Source organism: Anser brachyrhynchus, assembly GCF_964034855.1.
Source record: "Anser brachyrhynchus genome assembly, chromosome: 3".
In the NCBI taxonomy this organism is placed as follows: Eukaryota; Metazoa; Chordata; class Aves; order Anseriformes; family Anatidae; genus Anser; species Anser brachyrhynchus.
In genome coordinates this window covers 111,401,499-111,425,666 of record NC_137696.1, presented here as the reverse complement: position 1 = coordinate 111,425,666, position 24,168 = coordinate 111,401,499, and the positions used below count along the sequence as shown (strand labels likewise).

The 24,168-nt window shown below is 37.2% G+C and overlaps 1 protein-coding gene across 7 annotated transcripts in view; it reads right to left on the bottom strand.

The window, feature by feature from the left end:
- Window positions 1–2,460: 2,460 nt before the first annotated feature.
- Window positions 2,461–24,168, bottom strand: part of GREB1 (growth regulating estrogen receptor binding 1) — a 96,562-nt gene continuing 74,854 nt past the window's right edge. For 6 of the 7 annotated variants that reach the window (XM_080588185.1, XM_080588182.1, XM_080588180.1 and 3 more), the window contains 11 exons: window positions 19,213–19,315; window positions 18,335–18,493; window positions 16,411–16,553; window positions 15,420–15,581; window positions 13,562–13,766; window positions 12,348–12,522; window positions 11,159–11,377; window positions 8,473–8,608; window positions 7,736–7,936; window positions 5,939–6,077; window positions 2,461–4,227 (listed from right to left, as the gene is read on the bottom strand). In XM_080588185.1, coding sequence (XP_080444311.1) covers window positions 4,064–4,227; window positions 5,939–6,077; window positions 7,736–7,936; window positions 8,473–8,608; window positions 11,159–11,377; window positions 12,348–12,522; window positions 13,562–13,766; window positions 15,420–15,581; window positions 16,411–16,553; window positions 18,335–18,493; window positions 19,213–19,315 — 1,806 coding nt within the window. In that variant the 3' untranslated portion in view covers window positions 2,461–4,063. The remainder of the gene's footprint in view (window positions 4,228–5,938; window positions 6,078–7,735; window positions 7,937–8,472; window positions 8,609–11,158; window positions 11,378–12,347; window positions 12,523–13,561; window positions 13,767–15,419; window positions 15,582–16,410; window positions 16,554–18,334; window positions 18,494–19,212; window positions 19,316–24,168) is intronic. The other variant, XM_080588186.1, reaches the window with a different exon arrangement.

Below are 24,168 nucleotides of genomic sequence, written 5' to 3'. Positions count from 1 at the left end.
TGATTTGTTTGCATGAATGTGGGTTAATTTTTCTCTCAAAGGTCACTGTAACGGACCCTCCCACAACAGGCAAGACAAAAGCAGGGTGGAGCTGGGACCTGGGTTCCCTACCTCCACATGCAGCCCTGGTAAAAAAACAGCAGCACAAAGAAGTTTCTATGCTTTGTACAGCATAAGATGCCAGCCCCACCCAAACAGATTTGATTTTATTTATCATGATTATTTACCTGCATTACTGTAATCACCTCAGAGTCTCGGTTGGACACAAAACCCTATGTGTTCCCCATATCTGAAAGCTTACAGTCTGGGGGAGTTTAGCTTGTAAACTATGTCAGGGATGAAGAAATTTTTGTACAGAGATCTGAAGAGCTGCTCTCCCTGACTTATCCACCATTGGTATTTGGCATCATGTGAACAAAGTGCTGTGTTCTTCTGCCATGTCGGGTGCACAGCTAGTCATCTGAAGGGAAATAACTGCATTTTGGTCACACAAGTGGTGCATATTTAGTCTTATAGAAAGATATAATAAAAACGAGGCCTTGAAAAAGTCCAGGTAGATGACGTTGGTCAGTCTTCCCTTGTCAACTGATGCAATCACTCCATCATAGAAGGCCATCAGATTGGTCAGGCATAATTTGCCCTTGGTGAAGCCTTACTGCTTTTCTCGGATTGCCTCCTTGTCTTGCATGTGCCTTGACATTGCTTCCTTGACCTGTTCCATGATCTTCCCAGGCACAGAGGCGAGGCTCACAGGTATGTAGTTCCCCAGGTTCTCCTTTCTACCCTTTTTAAAAATGGGAGTAATGTTTCCCTTTTTCCAGTCACCGGAGACCTCACCTGACTGCCAAATCTAATCAAATATGATGGAGAGAGTCTTGGCGATTCCACCAGCCAGTTCCCTCAGGACCCTGGGATGCATGGCATCAGGCCCCGTAGACTTGTACCTGTTCTGTTTCATCAGGAAACATGTTTGGTGAGGCCACGTCCTGAGACCCTATCCTGTAGGCAGGATACAGTGGATAGGTGACTCACAGAGCAAAAGGTTAAAAGTGAGACGTTACTTAAGAATATGATGGTTTCAGCCCACCCGCGGCTGCAATTTGTGAAAATCTTGAAGATGTCATACCAAAAGAGAATGTTAAGAAAGGATGTGATTTACTATTTCCATCTGATTTAGTGATATGTTTTAACTTCACACATGAGAACAGTTTTGAATTAGGAATGCTAAAGCACAGCCTTGTGGCAGCAATCAAGTAAATATGCCTTTCTGGAATTACTTTTAAGCTATTCCCCATTCACTTGGTCTGTACATGAAACAATTCAAGATACCGAATGTTTTAATTTGGCTGTTTTCTAGTGAAATTTCCAAACTTTTATAATTTCTTAATTGCAAAAGTATTGATCTTACCCACACAGAATACTTTTAAATAAATACGCAGTTAAAGTGTTTTGCTTTTTCATAATGCTTCTGCCTCTGTGTGTCAGCACCTTAATTCTTAACAAGTAACCTCAGTAAGTGAAGTTCAGAATTCTCATGTGAAGTTACCTCAGTGTTTCAGACAGTAAATGTATCTGTTCAAACACAGGTACAGAGCCTAGACTGCCAAAATGCCAGCAACCATTCTAACCACTGCAGGGAATTGTCCTCATAACGAGCAAACAAACAAAAACAAAAAATACAAACCTGATGTATGAACAGGAAGCTGAAATGCATTTTTTTTAATCTCACAGATATTTAATGGAAAGCTCTGAGCTTGGGATCTTTCCAAATGGTTTGGCCATTACTAGTAGAGCTGAACACAACTATAACAGCATGGGACACAGAAGGGGTTGTGTGCTGGATAATTCCATGAAAAAATACAGACTAAGCAGCACCCAGCAGTGTTGGAAAAGTCTCAGGATCTTCGACAGCCACACTAGTGAACCTATATTTTATCAGAGTACCATTTACAGAAATACTGCAAAACACACTGGTAAACAACATTATGGGAAGATACACGAGCTTGGACTGAGAAGGCACTCTGATTTTCCCAGCACTGTGATGTGAGAATCAGAGAAATATTACTGTGCAAAGCCACCACTTGTGAAAGCAAAACTGGAAAGCTTCTTGTTTCAACACAAATACTTAAGGCCTTTTTTTCAGGATGAATCTTGGAGAAAGATGCATGTCTAAGCATTTGAAAAGCAAATCTCACATCTAAAAATATGGAAAGTTTACAGACATTTAGTATAAATTGTTTGAGTACAAGACAGGAGTTTTCAACCCTCACTCTTTAGTCTCAATTTCTTCTAAAAACTCTTGTACCTTTGAGGCTATGTTACACTTTAGGCCATTAAATAACGCTGTTTTTTCTCTTGATCAGTTTCAGGAATTCTTTAATAGTGCATTCCTTTCATCCAACTTTCCCCTCGCCCCCACAAAAACATGCTTGACAGTGCTACATATCACCAAGACAGATGTCCATGCAGTATCAACTTTATTTATAAAGGATGGATTAGACATGAATGTCACACTCATTTTAAAAGTTTAAATTAACTGACTAACTGTTGAAAACTGCCCAGGTGATACTATTTACATAAAACAATGCCGACCTTCATTCCCAAAATTTAAATGAAGCAAATCTCTGAAAAAAATAAAAATAAAAAAAATAAAATAAAATATACATGCATGCCAATTTCTACCAGTTATCTTGTAAACAGCAATCTAAGTATCTTACAGTTACTGTAATTAGCTTTTCCCTGTGAAGGAACCTAAATTTGCTCTTTGGCACAATCATATTCATGCCTCCATTTCAAGACAAGTACTGTCATGGCTTCGGCCACCTAATGGCATTTCATCAGTATAAAAATCAATGACCATCTCACTGGCATATCTAGCAAGAAAGACTGCCCAAATATTACACACCTTCTGGCAATGTCTACACTCATCCTTCCTGCACTCAGACTGAGCAAAGTAAACACTGATTCTGTAAAGACAAACATGAAGTCCAAAACTCAGAGAACATTTCCAAAAATCTAAACAAGGACTGTGATCACTGACTTCACATTTAGAGTGTACAAAATACCATGATGCCTCATGCCTTTCTAGAATGTGTTTTTAGATTGCCACCTAAACTCCTCAGAGTCATAGTCTCTATTTTCTCACTCTTATGAAGCACCTTGGCAAGAAAATATCCCCAGAAAGTGTATTGGGATGGTTTCAGAACCATCTCTTCTCTGTTTTGACTGCACTGGGCCCAGCTTGAAGTCTGTAGTCAGTGCAACAGTTTAGTCAGAGGCCAAAAAACACCAGCATTTTAGGTGCAAAAAGTCACTTGCAGGTCAGTCTCACCATTTGGTATTCTCAGTTGTGTCAGGTAATTTCATTTTCAGGTTTAATTGTTCAGATCTCACTGTTAAGTCTACTTTCTTGACTCTTCTTTATGCTAATAAAATCAGACATATAATTATGCTTTCAACCCACAATTCTCGTATGGTAAAACTATCCAGTATGGTACCTGTTCAAAAATTAAGGCTCCAACGGATTTCCCATTTTTTAAGAATTATACTTTACATATCTTCATATAAAAAACCTACCTGGATCAATCAGTAGCAATATACTACAAGACTAACAATAACCTGTTGCTTTGTGCCAACTGTTAGATAAATAAGACTCGTAAAACAAAATCTGCACCTAAATTTTCATTTCCTATTTTGGGAATGTACAAAAAGTTTTCTAAAACTCTTGCTTATAAACTTGTTTGTGGTCATTTTTGCCACAGAAGAAATGCATTAATTCACCTCCTTTCTGATCCAAAATAATTTCTGCCACATGGAATGCTAAGTTTCTGCATCTTTCCCAGGAATCAAGAATTACTTCCATCAGACAATTGAATTAGAAGAGTAACTTATAGTGCTTGGAAATAAGAGGATAAATTGATTGATTCTAATAAGCAATGTCATCCAACAGTCCTGTTTTTCCTAAGAAAGCAGAGCCTCTCAAAAGTCATCTTGTGAGATTGTGGCAATTAGTCTCTTGTCATTCATTTTTTCCTAGTTATACAGAAAACGTGTCTAATTTCTATTAAATATGTCGTCCGGTCAGGAAGAAAAGTGGTCTGTCCTCTTTTGCGTTGGCAGTCTGGAATTCATCCCTCAGTCGGAACTGCCACTCATCTTCCAGCTCTAGCCGGACAACAGTCTGGCGAAGGGAATTGCGATCTTGACAAATAACACACAGGGTGGCACCTAGGTAAACAATTAAAAAGAAACCCATGTGAGTATCACCTTTGTTCTCAGATCACCCAGCTCCCACCACCCCTTAGCAAAAGGAATTTCCACCAGTTTCAAAGCAGGAGTTACAGATGTTCTTAAGAGAAAATTAGGACACACAGGATTTCAGAGAGCTACGTTCGGCTCCCTATTAATCAGGGTCGTCTTGTGTAGCCTAAGATGTCTAGTACTCATCTAGTAAACAGGACTAGCAATACATTGCTTACACCTTGGGGTAAAAAAGGGTAAAAATGTCAAGTCTAAGCAGGTGGTGATAGGTCCTGACAGAAAGCAAGGTAACACCCTACATCCATTACTGTTCTAGCCCTGCTGATCATCATTACCTTGTTGAGTGAAACCTCACTCAACAAAACACCTAAACCCACAAGACAATCACCATGATGGCTGATTAAGCTCTATGTGCTTTGCTGACCAGAGATGGTTTAATATCAACTGTTTTGATTGGCATTCTGATACCATTTCAACATGCAAGCATGACTTCCTGGCTTATGAAAAGAAGTTCTTGATTAAGAGGAACTAATTACCTCACCTGCACCCAGTACTCTGAAAGAGAGCTGGTGAGGTAGGAAGAGATGCCCAAGACAAAATCAGTTGAGAATACAGTAAAAAGAAACAAGACAGTCATGTGGTGTTTAACACTCAGGTAGCTGGCTAGAAGGTCAATTTTACTGCCAATGGAGACAGGGAAATCCTGAACCAAACACACTTTGTGCTACACAGTACAAAAATAGGCTGGTTTGTGCAAATTGAAACTGATAGCTTCTCGTCATTCCCTTGAGGAAAAGCAGTACAAAAGCACTGCTTTCATTAGACGTTACTCTGACAGCCTTGTCAGAGAAACTACAGGCCGATTAAAATGTGGACATTGCTCCAGAATGAGAATGGACACTGGCACTTATGTGGCTTCAGTAGCGTGTGCAGGTAAAAGCACCATATACACCAATTTGCATTTTATTACACATACCTACACAAAACTGCATTAACTAAACAAAGAACATAGCAGTTCATAACTCTGCCAGTTTCAACAAGGCATTTGCAATAGTGTTCCTACTCTAGTGACAGTTACATCCAAGTGAAACAAATCCCTGGAGCATTAGATGTCTACAACAGTAGCAGAACAATCCAAAAGAAGTTTGCAATGTGACCTGCAGTACAGATGGAAGTGATTTGTCTCCAGTACTGTCCATCATCATAAGCACCACACAGAGAAACTGATTATTAGGAATAAATTGGAAATAGAAACTGTGTAATTTAAAAGGACAGCAAATAGATTTTGATGGAGTCACATCCATCATCTATTTTCTCTTGAAAATTAGAAAACATCACTTGCAAGAACACAATGGGAAAATTCTTCATATGTAAATCTTAAATACTCAGTTTTCAAGCTTAAGGTAAAGAGTTATGCACATACACTAGGCATAATGGTAGAGATCCAACATTGCCTCTCCACTTATAATTCTGCAGAACACAGTTATAGACTGGTACAGAGCCAGCATGACCAAACATCAAAAATGGTAGGACATATGAAGACAAATATAAACATATACATAAATATATATGCACATTTTTATATAAAATGCAAAATCAATAGTACTTTTCCCATTTTTGCCCAGATTCCTAGAGATCAGGATATATAATTTTCTGTAATAAAATTACTGCAGCTCACCTTTAAGAAAATGAAACTTCTTCAAAAAGCTAGCTACAACAAAGGAATCACAGAGGTACAGCAAGAGACCACTGAATGTCAAACCCGAGGAACTGATATTCAGAGAGTGAGGCCGAGAACTCACATAGCAAACTGCAATCTAATTGGGAGAGAAGAAAAAAAAAACACACGTAAGTTAGCTTTCTTCAGGCTTCTATATAACGCTACTAGCTAAGGTTTCATACCTTTCAGTATTCACACCTGACTCACATTCAGACTTGCTTTCCAACTCCAAATATTGTGATTGTTACAGTTCTTTTCTAAAAATCCCCCTAATTATTAAAAGCTATATAAAAACAGTATTCATAACTATTCATTAGTTCTAATTATTCATTATTATTATTACCATGTGGTTTAGATATGATAGGGTTTGAAAGCTGTGGTAATGACAGCTCCAAACAACCATAAGTCTGTGACCTACCCAGCACAGTTTACCCACACAAGAGCAAATACAGTAATTGTGCAGTCTGAAACAAGAAGAAGCCTTTAGAAATGTCTAATTTCATTTACATCACAATGGGATTACTCAAGTCAGTAGAGCTGTGCATATAAATAATTGTATGAGGTTTCCTGTTGTTTAGTTACTTCATTTCTATAGCTATTCCCCCAATCCACAGGGAACCAGGAATATTTAGAGCACCTTTTCAGGGTTTATAAATTTAAAATTAAGGAATCTTTCCCACATGAGTTTACTTCCAAAGTGCTATTCTACTTACTTGGGGCAGACCCATATCTAGCATAAATCAGCATGATTCAGTGGAAGAAGGCTGACCCACAGCAACTGAGACAGCCCAGGATATCTATATGCATGTCTATATGTATAAAATAGCTGCATGAATTCCTTCAATCCTACTGTATCATATACCAATTCAGGTAAAAATTCCAGAACTTAATTAAACTCATTTCATATGCTGAATGGATTAGAGCTGAAACAGTGCAATGGATGAAGACAGTAATAGTACAATGCCCTTCAACACAATTTGTTTTTTCCAGGCATGGTGGGAACCTGCAGGAGCTCAGCCAGAAAGGAAATTAAAAGACACAGTCAAAATGTTCTGGGAACAGCATAGACAGAAAGGTCATTAAACAACTGTTTGGGTAAAGAAGTTAAGTTAGTAAATCCAACAAGTCTGAATTTCATTTAGTATTCAAGCCAGGTGAAAAGGTAAAAACAGTTTCTCTCTACTGAACACCACCACCTTACTATTGCACTTCTATCTGACCTACATTTGTGTTTAAATATGACCTTGGTTTTAGATCCAAACCCACTAGGGAGAGTCAACAGCTCTTGAGACCTAATGTCAACTTCTCCCATTCTGGCTGCATGTCTTGGTATTTGCTTCTCTGCCTCAGCGAATCAGTCAAAAGTAATCTAAAACATATGTACTTTGAAGGGCTTTCTCAGGACTAGGTAGCATTTGTAAAACACTCATTTGGAAGAAATTTGGTATAGGAAGGGTCAAATTACAACAGATTAAGAAAACATTTATTTAAAAAAAAAAAGTGCTCTGTATTAATTCAGACTCTAACACCACTCACAGACTATATAAGTATTTTGGACAACTCTGGTATTGCTCTACATGTATTTTATGTGTAATTTCTCTCAGTATCTCTATACGACAAAGAATTTTATTTTAACAACATGAGGATTTCATATCTGATTGTTTGAAGGCTGTTATGAATAAATGCCTCAACAAACTCATCCAAAACATAGGCCATACATTTCTAGAGCTGATTGAAGGTTACTTTGTTCCATACCTGTGGTCCTAAGTTAAGGTAACAGTCCACAGATAACACTGGATGACTATAATTCTTCAATGAGAGGGGGAAGAAGCGATGGCTGTGATACTGGAGGTATTTTTCAAGAAGCAACTGAGCAGGTGCTGCCAAGAATGTATGCTTGCTGTCAGGAGCACAAATGTACTGAGCAGGTGAGATTGAAACTGGAGTGTCAGACACCTATGAGGAAAAACATTTCTGGCACAGATGAATCCTGATCAATCAAGTTGTACTTATCTGAATTTTAGTTTGTACAAAACACATCTCTATCCTATATATCTAAGATTTATATAAGAAGCAAAGTCATTCAGACAAAAATATCTGCTACCGAAAATGTTTCAGAGGTTCAGAGAATTATATTTGTATTTATAGAGTCTTTGGGGTTTCTTCTTTGAAACCAAAGTACTCCTAAATGTGAAATCATGTGAAGATGAGTAATCAAATAGATATAGACAAAAAACTTATAGTGAATGGTTATCTGAATTGTAAAGAAATTCTTCAGGTATTTTTGAAAGTTTTAAAGAAAATGATTACAAACTGGTGCATTTATACCAAGAATATTGTGGATTTCAGGAAGAAAGACAAAAAAGACATGTCAGACATATCCCACTACTGGCAACTGGTGATGCACCATAATACCTCAGCTCTCCTGGTTACAGGGTACAAAAGGGAAAACAGAATTTTAACAATGGTGAAGCAGAGGTGCCAGTTCCCACCTTAGATTTAATGTGGAAAGATCTCTGTCCTCCTACTGCAATTTGCTTCTTCATGACACTGAAGTGATTGAACCGGCAGATGAGAAGACCTGCACTGTGGACACGCAAGTTGAAGTCAACATCATCACACATAAACCTGGGAAGAAGAAAATCATAGCAATTCAGAGCAATGTTTCTCATCACTGACTAACAAATACAAGCATTCGTCTTTGATCTGTACAATAGAAAGGACCGGTGTCAAACATACAAACCCTCCATTCAGTAGCTATCAGTCAGGGAAACAGGCTTCATCTTTGTAATAATAAATGAGTTCATTAACAATGGCTGGACTGAAATTTAGAAAATCAGAACGAGGGAAGAACCACTTACAGAGTAAAAGGACTGGAAACACAGGGGAAAGTTATAGAAGAAAGGCATTAAGACACCAGGGAAAAGACCTAGGAGTTAAATTATTTTATTTGCCTCTTCATACAATAATGCAGTCATAGAAAAAAGATACACAAATTACTACCCCAAATAAGGTCAAGGAAATTAACTCCTTTGACTTCCAAGGACATGGATGATAGACATTTGATATTTGAAATTTGACATTTCAAATGTCTAGATGATAACTCATTTTTTCCTTAGAATACAAATATCTGTGTTTTTTGTTTGTTTGTTTGTTTGTTTAATAATCCTCTGCAGAAATAATGTCATTCTGCATTAGAGACAAACTTATTTGAAGACAATTTCTCTTTCCTTAGTCCAACAGAACTGCTGAGACATAGGAATAAAGCACGCAGAATGAGGACATCCTTGAGCTAGATTTGGCCCACTTCAAAAATAAAATGGACCAGAAGGTAAACTTCTAAAGCTGACTACATGCAAATCTTCTGGCCTTTGGGAAATTCAAACTCAGTTCTCCATTTTGAATGTAGATACTACACAGGAAACAGGATGATGTGCAGAACTGTGGGATTAACATCCAGGGCTTGGATTTAGGAAAGCTAAGCAGTTACTGCAACAGTGAGCATTAGTGAGAAAAATGATATTTGATTGTATGTTTTGAAAACCTTCTCTTTGATCTACATGGATATTTGTTATCCCTGACTGTCAGTCCCTCTGTGTTTTAAAATATACTTTTTTCTTTGCCAGCTCAGCTCGGCATGTCATGTAATGCTTCGGCCTTAACAGCACCCCCATACAGCATTATGGTGAGCCACTCATGGATTAGAGACAGAGACAGGAAATGGGTGGCGTGGTCTCGCATTCCTGACATTTTAGCATTGCTGCCTGTACTCATATCATTGTGTTTTATTGCACTGTCATTCTCTCCATTAGCCCTTCATGTTGCCTAATAAGATAATACAGCTAGATAGCGTGGGAGCACAGTTCTGTGCCAGAAGATGGATGGGAACAAATTTAAAATGTTCTTTTAAAGTGTCAGACTGGTCATGATAAAAATTTAGGTCATCTGTTTAGCTAGACTAAAGGAATCAGAAGCGCTTCCCCAAGTTACAAATAAACTCGGACTTCATAAGACATCTTCCTGAGACAGTTTTACTGAGAAGTACAACGGGGTTTGGTTATCCAAGTCTAGGTGCTCAGTGCCATTTTAGATGACTTGGGCTATCCCAAATAGCTCACAGAAAAATAAGTGTCTTAGATTTCATGTCATACCTGTCAGCCCCATGTGGACACATCCTGAGGTGCCAAAGCCTCACTTTAGGCAAGTGAATCCCACCTTCAGCAATAGCTACTTCATTCTGTTGTGATAAATGCTTGTCCCTCAGAAACAGGAACAAAATCTGTTTCTTTCCCATAAATCAGCGATTTTCGATGAGATGATGTATTTAGTGAATACAATTCTGGTAACTGTGGTGATACTGTGTATGGCAGTACTTTAATCTGAAATGCTATGTGAAATAATAAATGAAAAAAATGGGAATTCAGAGACAGAAGAATATGAGAAAAACCACTAATGTTAATGAGGTTCATTTACTCCTTCTGAATTTGCTGATGAGCGTACATGTAGTATGCTCCAATGTTTAGAATAGAACAGAACAGAACAGAATGGAACAGAATGGAACAGAATGGAACGGAACAGAATGGAATGGAACAGAACAATTAAGTTGGGAGGGGCCTTCAAGGATCATACAGTCCAACTGCCTGACCACTTCAGGGCTGACCAAAAGTTAAGGAACATTATTGAGGGCATTATCCAAATGTCTCTTGAACGCTGACAGCCACGGGGCATCAATCATCCTGCAAGGAATCTTCTTCCAGTGTTTGACCACCTTCACAGTAAAGAAACTCATCCTTTGTTGTGTTCTGTGTTGTGCTGCTCAGCATAAAAAGCCCAACTATACCTCAGTTCCATGTCAGAACAAGACTTGGCTATGTACCATCCAGACATATGGTGTTTACCAGAAGGCTGCTTGAACTAGACAACTGGTGGACTTGCACTACAGGGCACACTGCTGAATGCATTTTCTCTGTGATTCAGATATGACTGCTTATTTGAAACTATGGAGATTCATGTCCTTTTCGAACTGATGGTAATTTGGGAAGGATTTGAACCTTCAATAAGAAAAAGAAAATTTGTTTGCTTCCTATTAACAATTTCCCCAAAAAGCCGACACGAGCATTTGTAAAACTTCCTTTATTTGGTTCACTGTCTTTTGAAAGATGCTATTTATTCACTTACCTGTTCTGATTGTACTGTACATTCTGTGTCAGATCAACATTTAGCATAATGAAATCATGTACATGGCAACAGGAGAAAGGCTCCTTGATCTCAGTACTGTTTGCTTTACTGGACCATTTCCTCATCCCAATTAACGCATAGTGAGTGACATTGGGAGTTGCTTCAATATGTTGCAGAATTTGCTTCAAGGAAACATTCCTTTCAGTCCATGTATAGTCACTATAGTAATTAGGAAAATGTGTTAAAGTACACAGAGAATAATCAGAATTTTAGTTATGTGAACAACAGTTCTCAACAGTCAAAAGTAGTTATGAGCATCAGGTAGGTAACTTCAGTGCTGTCTTTCTTTATTACAATGTTTCACCTCTCACTCCAGGATAGAGTGAAAACTTACAATTAACTAATACTTATGCACTGGGGACTGATATACTAGGTCTGAAATTTATCTTAGATCTTTCAAAATATTTACTCAGGTTTGTAAACTTTTCAAGTTACCTGGATAATGTTCCAAATGACCACTCGAGGGTTGCTGGCTTTGTGCCAGCAACTCGAGAGCAAAGCATGAGATCCTCCTAGCCTGCCACTCAAGTCCATAAATACCAAAGCTTTTGCTGACTTTAGTTCTCTTTCAAGGTTTGCTATAAATCCTGAATAACATTGTTATGTATGGGAGTAGACAGAAATATCTAGTACAAATAATGTTCTAAAGCAATGAGAACAAAAACACTTGTTTGGGGATTTGGGGAAATAATGTAAGAGACACACAGACTGGGACTGACAAATGAGCTAGGGAAAATTAGATGCCCAATTTTCACAAAAATGTCTTTTAGCTTCCTTGGAAAAATCTGACAAAAATGTACATTTGAATGCCTTTGTTTTCCCAGTCTGTCATGGATTGTTTAAAGAAGATGAAATTTTCAGTCCAAGTTATTCTAGTTTGAACCAGAGTCACACTATACAGCAAAGGCTGCAAGGCACTTAAATCCTCAGGGGACAGGAATGAAAAACAGGCACTAAACATTGTGCTATGCAAAGCCAGATATCTAAGGAAAACATTTCTTTCATTAGGCAAATATTATTCCGTGCTAGTACAGGGTAAAAGAAGTATATCAAACATGTGAGTTCAAAACTGATATGCAGTGAAAGCTTAAAAGAGATCAGCTGAAAAAGCCTGTGTTCCTCTATTTACCTTTTCCTGTCTCCTGAACAATCAACTTCTACTGCATTCCACATAACACAGGAGTCATCTGAAATGACAATGAAAGGCCAAATATCCTGGGGTTTTATCCCCAGCTCCTCCTGCCGATTTCGTTCTAACTCCAAGTTATGATAAGATAACTCTTTAATGAGGAAGTGTGCAGCACCTGAAACCAAGGACATAAACCATAAGATGAAAAGTAGGGACAGAAATTGTTTGCTTTTATCTTGGAAATTTCTTAAAGGGAACATTTCTGCACCCCAGGGTATGACTCACTCTGAAGGTTTTAACACCCTGACACTCCCTGGGGCCAATCTCCCATGTCACTTGCTTTAAGTGACTTACAGGACCCCACTGGGAAGCATGCAAAATGAAGCCTTGACTTCTGTAGTAAAGGTTTGTTAATGTCTTAAGGGTTTAGTCACCAATTCTTTTAACTTAACAGATATTTGCCTCCACTATCATATCTTAGTGCGAACATCTAGAAATGATTAACTGAACAACACAGGAACAATTTCCCTTGACTGTCTACTTTGAATGTTTGTCACTGCTGCTGTCTACAAATTGTTCCAGAAGTTAAGCGAGGTGCTGAATATTTCACAGGTGTTATATTAACAGAATCTACCTAAGACATGTACATAATCTGCATGCTTACTAATCTTCTCCCATCTCTGTTCTCCCCCACACACATCTGAGACTGTAGTAGAGGGCTTCCAGCCTCACAAATTCACATGATCCACTTCTGTGAGATCCTGTAGTTCCCTCCTCTACCAACAAGCCTGAGCACAATTCAGTTGAAAAAAACAGAAGCATGTAGTGATATTTGAGGCTCCCCTTGCTACCTGAGATATCCACACAGAACTAGCAGCGACACAGGCTTCTGGAAATAGCACACAATTTACTTAAAAAAAAAAAAAAAAAAAAAGAGGAGGTAACTCCATCTGAATTAACCACCTTCATTTCCATTTAAAATCAGTAGTGAAAAGTAAATATTTCTATGATATGATTCATCTAGCTTGTTCTAGGTGACCAGGATTAAGTGAATGGCACCTGAGACTGTGACACATTGTCTTCAAAGAGAATCCAGGTCACCAGATCAGATATGGTAGCTACCAGGTGTATATCTACATTTCACTGATGAATAACACCACCTCAAGGGCCCAAATCATGTGTTCTCATTTGTTAGAACTTTTGGCTATACTTACCTACTCCTGCACTATTGAAAATGCTTGGAAGAACAAGCATGATGTGGTTGGGCCAGTACTTCTTATATATGGCCATTTCATATTCCTTTACAACTAAAACGTGCAAGTGACTGGCTCCATCCATTGCATGGTATAAATTGAAAAGTCCATGTTCATGACGCCCAGTGGTGGGAGTAAAAGTGGGGCTTTTTATGTAATCTTCATTCTGTAAATAAATAGAAATGTGAGTTTCTGCATTAAGCTGGATGATGTTTAAACAAGGAGAAACAAATCTGTCAGTAGAGTCAGATTCAGTGACTCTACATTGCTACGTTTTAAATTAGCTTAATAGGAAAATAAGCATGAGTTGGAAAAAAGAAAACTCTATGAGCTTCTTTGACTGGTGAGAGTGTGGTGGACAGGACAGTCTTGCTAAAAACTTGACCTGCCAAATGCACATGGACCTCAAGGCTAGATCTGGTAAAGGATTCAGGTCCATATGACATAAGATGGTAAGAAACATCTTAGTCCAAAACTGCAATAAAAGTCTTATGACTGGCTATCATCCAAACTTGAATGCATTTAAACTCACTAGGTACCTTCGAGTCTGATAGTACAGCTCCTAAGAGGCCTGTTTCTCAAGACTTCCAGGACTATTCCAGTCAGGGCAACTGATTTCAGCCTGGTCCCTACTAAGACCATTAAGGACGCAGAATGAATGTGTGCCTCTTCACAGAGACTCTCCAAAGCCCTCACAATTAAGCAGACCAGATTTAAAACTGCCAAAGTATAACATGGTGGGTTTGATGCCCATGGAGTTCTACAAAGGGGAAGTTAAAACACATTGAGAAAAAAAAATTGTAAGGGTTTCATAATCTAGATTTATATCTCATAGCACTTTTCAAGCTTGCAGAAAGACGGAAGGCACCATTTTGGAGAAGATGAACAAAGAAGCAAAGAAAGAATAAACAGTTTTGGCAAACTCTTAGAGCAAGCCACTAGCAGAAGCAAGAAAAGAATCCACAAGGACCCAATGCACAGTTCCAATTACCTAGCCAAGCACAAGCTTACTGAAGTTTCATCCTCACATTGTACAGTTTCTCCTGGGTTGCTGGTTGGGGTCTCCCATTTCAATCTTGAGCTGGGCATAAATGTCCAAACTGGGAGGTCATATTGATTGATTATCATTTATTGGAAGAAGCTTATTTTCTCAAAGATAGAAGTGCTACCACTTACTATTGTTCCACAAATTGTTCCAATAATCCAGGCAGTGTGGCCTGAACCATTCAGAGTTTCACCATAAGCATAGATATTAGGAGTCTCTGTAAAGGCCAGCGTTCAAGATTGCATAGCCTGTCAGATGGATGATCATATAAAGTGTTTTCTGCAAGAGCGCCCTGCAATTCTTTGTACAGTTTTAAAGCCATGACAAAGATTCTTTGAAAGCCTTGCTCTTTTATGAAACCATTTGAGCATTTATGCAAAATAAGATAGATAATCTACTGTCATCTTCTACAACAAAATAAATGTTTCCTTACAGTAAACAGTTTGACAAAAGAAACCATGTCTCTGAGGCTCATTGCTGAAACCATTCTCACTTTAACATCTTAAACTCATAACCAAAGAACTTTTGCCCCAGATTAAGAACGTATGTACTGAAGGATCAGCCTTGGCAATGAGCAAAAGAAAAAATTTATTAGCGGTTTGACAGCTTTGCTTCATGTCTCCCTTTCTGGCAGAAAATACAAGCTTGGTGTCAGGACATCCTTATTATCTCTTGATAGCAGGACCAGAAGTGTAAAGAATCCTAATTCAACAAATTTAAAAATTGGTTATGTTGCTCTCCCACACACAGACGTAAATATAATAATCCATCTACCTTATCTGTGACTAGCGGTAGTCTCATGCTTTCCAATTGTCTTCCTGGCTGGCTAAAAACAAAATGATGTTCCTTTGACTTTGGAATGATAAAATGCAGCTGGATTTCTTCTCCCAGCATGGAATAGGAAAAGGCAAATGCGTGCAGAGTGGATTCATAAAGCTGAGAATGGAAAAAAAAAAAAAAAGATAATTCCAGTGGTTAGAGTCAAACATCTCCTACAAGGTCTTGCTGTGGTTAATACACATTCATAATATTACAAAAAGCATAACAATCACTTACTGTATTGCACTATATTTTACCTAATGATTCACTATGTGTTAAGCATATGATTATGATATATTACACTGATGATATTACCCCTATGATATATTACACTGAGAAAAAAAAGAAGAAAAAAAAAGTTGTGGCTCCCTCTTTTGAAACCATTGTTTCAGCTTTGTATGCAGACAGTACCGATACTTACACGCCACTTGCTGCTTTCAGAAATGCTATCTGACACATAAAAAACAGTGTTAGCATCGCTAATACATTCTTCCTCACATTCTAATAGTCAGGAAATTGGAGAGTCACACTGAGCAATAACAACCTATATGCCATTTACAAAATACTCTATACTGCAGTACTGCAGTTTCAGAAGTAACATCTTTTGTGGTAACTCAGATCAAAACGTAAGGAAGTCCCAGTGTGAAAAGTTTACTGGGAGAGCAGTTTTCACTGGTATTGTACATGTAGACTGCTCATAACAGCACTGAAATAAGTTAGTGTAAATGAGGTGAGGAACAGTCCTGTGAAGTACCCATATCTGCAGTCTGGTCAAGGCAGGCAAACCCCAAGAAATAACAAAATCTGTCAATTAGCACTTTCTTTGTTTTTAATACATAGATACAGTTTGTAAACTAATTCAGATACAGTGAATGAACACAAAACTGAGTTCGGTCTCTGTCTGTATCAGTTTTTGTTCTGATAGGTAGCATCTGGAAATCTTTACCTGGTACCTGGGATTGAAACCCATATACTGATGGCACTGTTCACAGTGATGATAGGTGTTATATGCTGCATACTTGGATAATCTCATTCTAGTTGTTTGACGGCGTGTATACATATCCTCCTGTCTCCTGCTCATTGACCTATCTATTTAAAAAAGAAACAACATAGATGTAGCATGTATTCAAGTCCAGAATGTATTCCCTTATGACAGACTGTTTCTATCATTTTATTTTCTAGGAAAAATGGCATGAGTAAATAAATGCAAACAAAATAGGAATTTATTCTGATGTGTTTTATAAATTAATGCGTACACCAAAGAGCACTACAAAGATGTATCTGCAAGTTCATGATTATGATAGTTCTGTAGAAATGTACATAAAGCTGAGGCATAAGCAAAGCTAGATTATTAAAATTATTATTGCTGCTGCTGCTATTACTGGTTGAACACTTTGAAAATTAATAAACAGTAAAAAAGGGTCTTAAGACAGACATCTGCAGTCCTGTGATGGACATCACAGTAATTAAGAGAAATGAACTCAATAAGCTTACTGATGTTGCTTTTTAACATATAACCACATTAAATAAAAAGTTTTCTTTTGTGGGAGACAGAAGAAAGATGAGATTTAATGATAACCTATGATGAGAACACCTACCTATGCAGAGTTGAGACCATGACTACATGAGCTCCATGCAGCCTTTAAATGGGAATCATTTCTGTTGAAAAGGGCTTATGTTATGTCATCTGGCCAAACACTTCATTCAAATTTTCAGCATCAGATCAGGTTGCTCTTGTCCTATCAATTTTAAAAATTACTAAGTATAGATTTTCCACAGTCTCTCTGGGCAACTTGCTCCAGAGTTTGAGCACTCTTATTCTGGAAGTATTTTTCATACTATCTGCTTGTATTTTCCCATGTTGCGCCTTGTGTCTGTTGTCGCTTGTACTTACACTGTGTATCTACATTAGTTTGTGAATACAAAATACTGAATACTGTGAATACTGTGATCACAGGGCTGGAGCCTAGACATGGCTTGCAGGAGGGTTTGTTCCGTAATTGTTTGGGGGACTGAGTGTATGCTGACTAGGGTGTATTTGCTTCAATCTTTCTTCTTGTCCTGTAGAGGAAAGGCATGGTATTTGCCTTTTTCCAGTCATCAGGAAACCCCAACAATTGTCATTACCTTTAAAGATGATAAACAGGAACCTTACAACAGGAGCTGGATGTTGGCCAGCTCCATTGGAATGCTTGGATGCATCCTACCCAGTCTCATGGGCTTGTGTACGTCCAGCTGGCTTATATACAGGCCATAGTAAGAGATTTGTTTCACCTGGCTGTAGACATTTTCATTTATTATTTTGCCTGTAAGCTAGATGAGTGTTACAGCCCACAGAAAGCAGCAGACACATCTAGCCTTTAATTGACCTGACCTACCTTACATGTATACTTTATCATGAGATAAATTTTACTTTAGAAGAGCTTATTTCTCATGAAAGATTTTTAAGGGAGTCCAGAGGACTAATTCACACCTGAGTACTCCAGTAATCTAGATGCATTTCACCATTTCCAAAACCTAAACTAAATAAACCTATAAACACTTTTAAGAACACAAATTCAAGTACATAACTAATGCATGTCACTACATTGCTACAAAACAAGACAATGTTATTACATAAAAACATTCAAATATACAATTCTTTTTGTGGGATCATAACTTTTTCAATGAGACACTACCCATTTAGCATTCCATAAACTATTGATAAGTTTCATACTCTGGTGTTTCATCTAACAAACTACAAATCTCTTTCCATTATTACCTAGTCAAGTGCAATTCTGATTTCATTCTGTTTAAAATCAACAGAATTATCACATTAAAACCAAACGAATACATATATGTATGCCATTCTAGATTTTTCAAATTCTAACCTTCACTGTTTATTGTCTGAAGCTTGGAACAAATCAGACTTGCATCTTCATATTTCGGGTCATGGATAGTGTAGTTAAAAGGGATCTTCTTAAATGTCTCCAAATCTGGCCACGTATCTCCAGGTTGATGGTAGCATTGATCAGGTTCTTCTTTTATGTCTATGGTATTATTGAAAAATAAAAATTCATGGAATTACAATTTTAAACATTCTTTATATTGTTATAGAAGGTTTTGTTATGCCTACAATTCTTAAATCATTTTTTTTTATTTCATCATTCTGATGAAGCAATATTATTATGCATAAAGACGTGCACCTTTGAACAAACGAACCTCATATGTCAAGAAAATTCTGGCTTTTAAATGTTTCTTTTAATTCTAAGACCTTGATAATCTTATTATAACAGTTGGTGGAATTATAATGAAAACAATGTCAAGGTCCTGGTAAGACTGATCTACCTAGATCCAGGCCTTTGCAGTCTTTCCACACCACATTTGTGAACTCTGTTGAGGAAAGATACTTTATTCCCATTAAGGAAAAGAAACCTTGCTTCAGAAATCACAGAATTAAGTCCAGTGCAGAGTTAAAGCTTACCACACCTTCTAGTGATAAGACTAGAGTAGTCAAAGAGAATGTGCAGTGAAATCAGGCCTTTTTTTGAAACAGGTAAAAAAGAGCACTAGTCCAATGAAATACTTTTCTACCCTTGTCAAGAAGATGAAGGATCTGATGAGTAAAATGGACAGTATAAAATATTTCAATAACATAAATCAGTTACAAAGGTGAACAGCATCAAATATGCAGGCAAATTACTTCTTGAATTAACATAACAAATGTCTACACTTTCCAGAAGCAAATATTTTCATATCAAGAACTTACTAATGTTGATTTCTTCCTCATCATAAACATCGACTTCTGTCAGTCTGATCAGCATTCTGGACAAAATACTGAGGAACTGCAGATAGGCACCCGTTTTCCCTATCTGTAAATATATAAATCAGAAAATATGAATATATGAATATGAATATGAATATATGAATATATGAAAAACTTTCATTTTCATCTGGAAATTGCACCTGCAGTGAAACTTTTGGTGTTTGCATATCCCTATACTTGTATATTCCTAAGCAAAAATGACATGTTTAGATGTCCAACACTTCTGTGCTCTCTATGCAGGAAATTAGTTTGGAAAATGTGTTTTATATCACAGATCTAGTCTAACAAGTTAGAATTTTCTCTCTTTCTTCTGTAGTTGCTACATTGGCAGTGAACTTCTAAAAATTCATATAAACTCAAAAAATGTTCCAAAAATTGCTCCTCTATATACAAGATATCTAAAGAATTACTTCAACCCTTTCATACTTGTACAATTCATCAGCACACTGACTGCTGTTGAAGTACACTGACTATCCTGAAGAAGTGGCATACCTCTACTGGTGAACTTGTGCAGGCCACATCCACTCCTGGAGGACCTGGTATATGTAATAATGTGTTGTTTCACCTCTTGAGCTGAAAAGACATTATTTTCCTTCCACTGTTTCCAAATTACCATTTAAAAAAAAATTTAAAAAATTACCAATTTACCATTTAAAAATTAACATTTAAAAGTTTTAAAATTATTTTAAGACTGTAGCTTTAACTTTTCTTTTTTTACCAACACAAAATATGTATTTTCTCTTCCTTACACCCAACTGTATCACTGTCCTTTTATAGTTTGTTTGTTTAGCTGAAAGGCGTAAGCTGCAGCCAGGGATTTACTCAATTAATTGCTCTGTGTCTTCCACACAAAGCTTTTGATGATAACATTAAGTAAATAATGCCATATCTAAGCAGACAGCTTTGCAAACCAATACATTTTAGCAGGGAGCAGTACATAAGGGGTTTCAATGAGCAAAAAGAGACCAGCAAACTCCTTTCATTCTCACAGGAGAATACAGAGTGAGGTTAAAATGTAGGTCCACTATGGCACACTCTCCTGATGCAACTGTCTGATTTTGGACTACATCTACATTACTGCTGAATTGAAAGTCCAGCTTTCACTGCCATTACTTTTAGGACATGTCAGAAGCATAGGGTGTTGAAATACTAAAAATAGTATTGTATTTAATATTTTCCACAAAATTATTTTTTTTATTTTTTATTTTTTCCATTTAAGGCTTTGCAGACGAAGTAAGAGCAAGTGAGCATTTATTTTGTCAAAGTTCAGTGTCTGTTGCTTTTAATAAATCAGATTGCACATGAAGCATTTTTTTGCCAAGGGTGGAAAAGGGTCCCCTGTTCCCTGCTGAGGGTTAAATAAGCCTTTCAGGTGCACTTGGTAGACCTTTGTATTAGCACACAACCCTGTGTTATCCAGGGGTAACACAGAAAAAATGTGACTTTGAATAGAGGATATTAGAGCATGGGCTATACTCAGCCCACAGACCAGATGTTACTGACTCCCAGGATAGGTTTTCATGCAAAATCCCTTAAGACTGATGAAACTCTTTCTATTGACCTTGGAATAAGGCTCTAAGGTTCACTGGAATGGCTATTTATTGATAAAGCAGACAAAGAACATTTTATCTTCCCACATCTGAGGCAAACTTGATCATAATTTGTTCTGTTAGAAAATGTTTTCTACATTTTTTCTCATGTCAGAGATTACCTTTATATGCCATTATGAACGTACTCTTTTTAAGTGCCTCCCACCATCTTTTCGTTAAGCACTGGGTGGCCTGACAGATTAAGAGCTCCCTAATTTTGAACAAACGAGAGACCAATTGTCAAAAGTACATAGCCGTAATTCCTAATCTTTTTGAAGTATATATTTAGAATTGTCAACAGATCAACAGGCTGAAAACCTTACTTTTCCCCTTTGGTAACTGTTTAAAACTTTCTCTGTACATGTATTTTTCCTTTCCCTCAGGAAACAGGTTTTCACCAATGGTTTTCAACAATGTATCTGGGGTCAGCAGGCTACCCCTAAGTGGTACTTGGATGAAAGCTGTCAATTGTCAATTGACTCAAATATACAAAGCTGTAGGGTCACAAATTGGAAATGTTGAAAGCCACAGAACTAAAATACTACTCCCAACTAGGAGTAGTAGAGCATGTAGTAGTAGAGCATGTAGTCCCAACTACTTTCCTACTAGGAAAATACAACATATGCACTTTTGATATTCTGTGCATCCCATCTCACCCAATCTCACTATCTGTCACATAAAAACTGCCTAAGACAATGCTGTGAGCTTTATGGACTGTTAGATATTTGCAGCACTGTATGGAAAATGCTGGTGGGAATGGACAGAAATCTCTCATTTTCAGGATCTTTTTTTTTTGTCAGCACAGAGCTCAGGCTGAACACGACAACATTCATATTTTGATTCCACTCAGTTGCACATTTACCTGCATTTTCCTGCTGAAGAACTGAATTGCTGTAATACAGAACACTTTTCTCACTTCATTTAGAAAACAAGAAAAAAGAAAAATGACTTTTTATTGACAATCAATGTTTTCTCCAGAAGGGAAGAGCCCTGAATTCGTAGCATGCCCAGATCGGTAAATGTGCCTTTAAATTTAATAATATTGTTTTCTATATGCACCATCTCTAGACAAAACAGAAATGCAAAAAGTGTCTTTGATTGTTTGAAAGTATGGAGTAGCTGTCAATAAACAGAGCTTCCAGATCTCTCTGAAGAGTTCTCATCTCATCTGTCACTGCCCCTCTTTTGGACCAGTTTTATGGGGCTTCTGCAAAGAGATCCTGCAAGCAGGATAAGGCACTTGGGGGCCAGACATACTCAAATAATGGAAGCCTTACACTTTTTTTTTTCTGGCTATCTGAATATGGAAGACAGAAGTATGATGAATTAGACTCCGAAGAAGAAAATCACAGAAGATTAAGAAGCAAAAAATCTCAAATCTTGACTAAACTTATGATAACCAAGGACTGTGGGTCCTGCAAAGATTTTGTTTTTTGGTTTCTATTTGTATCCTAAACACAAGGTGTGATTTGGCCTATGAGAAACTAAGAGTATGTTTACTCTGCAGTTCTTCATTCACAAAGAGTGTTGTGGGACACGAGCAAGAGGAAAGAATATGAATTCAAATTCTTCCTGCAGAAAATTCTAGAGATATGAAGGTCCATTTTTTTTTTGTGTGTCAAAGACACATAGTGCTTATGGGAGTGAAAAGTTATCCAAATATTTTGACCACTGAACTGTACTTTCCATAAATACCTATGATAAACTGAAAATAAACTGTCTAAGAACCAGAGACAGAGAGACTCCAGTCAGAGAAATTGCATGTGTGGCTCCACATTTATTCATACAAAGGACATTCAAAAGTGTTGTTGTAGCAGGTCTAACACTAATTATTTCCTTTATTTTTTTAACTTGTTCCAGACCCTGGACATCAGGACCACTGGAAGTACTTTATTACTCTTACATGTTGATAGAAAGCACCAAAAGATTTCAGTCTTCACATTTGGAGAAATATGGCAAAGGGGAAATAATTCCATAAGGCTTTTCTGTTTTAATTTCCAGGCGAGATAGTTCTTCACATGCCACAGCAGTGGTTTTCAGACTGTGGTCTGTAAACCAGAAGTGATTCATAGAAAATATGCTGATGGTCCACAGACAGCTGGTCAAATGGTGCTGGCTCTTCTCCTTGCTTCCACTTGCTATGTTCTGCTAAAAGACAGCTAACAAAAGATATATTAAATATTTCCCTAATACTTTCATTACATTAGAAGAATGGCATATAAGCCCATTGTAGTAAAGTTTTAATAAGAGTAGAGGAAATCCAAAAGGTATCTAAGTTTTTAGTGAGATCAATACTTGAAGATCCTCTTTTTCAGGATTTATCAACAGCTTATAATGCAGAAACTCCAAGCACTCAGTAAGGATTAAATATAACAAACTTGCTTTCAATTTGAAGCTACAAAAAAGAAAAACAAAATATTGGAATGATACAGTGGAAAGTCTACAACATCGTTTCATTCCAAAGGATGTACTCAGACCATTGCTTAACTTCTTAGCCCACTGTTTTATTACTATTTTAATTGATGTCAAGAGGCACCTTTCAGGATCAGAATCACTTGTGTTTGAGAATTTAATCACCTGTGTGGATAGATGAAAAGTAGCCTTATGGCAGAACATTTTGACCAGTCCAGAGCAGAGGGTAAAATGTCTCTGTGAGAGAAAGGTAAGTGTACTTTACTACTGATTGCCTTGACAGTGAGAATTATAATTTTGGTTCACTAGTATGTCTAGTTTTCTTCCTGTGTCTGTTTCATGTTTTTTCATTCTAACCAACAAATTGCTTCCTGATTTTAATTTTAATAAAGTAATTTCTGTCTAATGAAGAAAAGAACTACTTCCTAATTTTTGAAAAAGAACCCTAATACTTTGTCTGAGATGTTATCAATCCTCCAATAGGTACTGTCTAATAATTGTTTTTCATTGAGAAGATGCCACAGTTTTCTGCCTATATCTCTTCATGCATTAACCGTGAGTCCATGTAACACGATAGTACTGTCGATCACACGTGAGCAAAACTTATTTCAGTACGGAAAATTCCCCAAAAGAGAAGGGAAATTCTTATTTCTGTAAATTTTATTGTAACTACATCCTAGAAGAGATCCTGTATTGTTATACCTTAAACCAATAAACAGTCAACATATATTTACAGCTCTTTTTGAGGCTTACAGGTGTTTTTAGTACTTTGGGAGGTTAAAATACCAAAGGAAGCAAAGCTGCTTTTTCCCACCTATTGAAATTAAGATATACCCCTAAACTGTGAATTGTGACATCAGTGTGTGAATTTGTTCTGTGTCAAACATGTATATTCTTC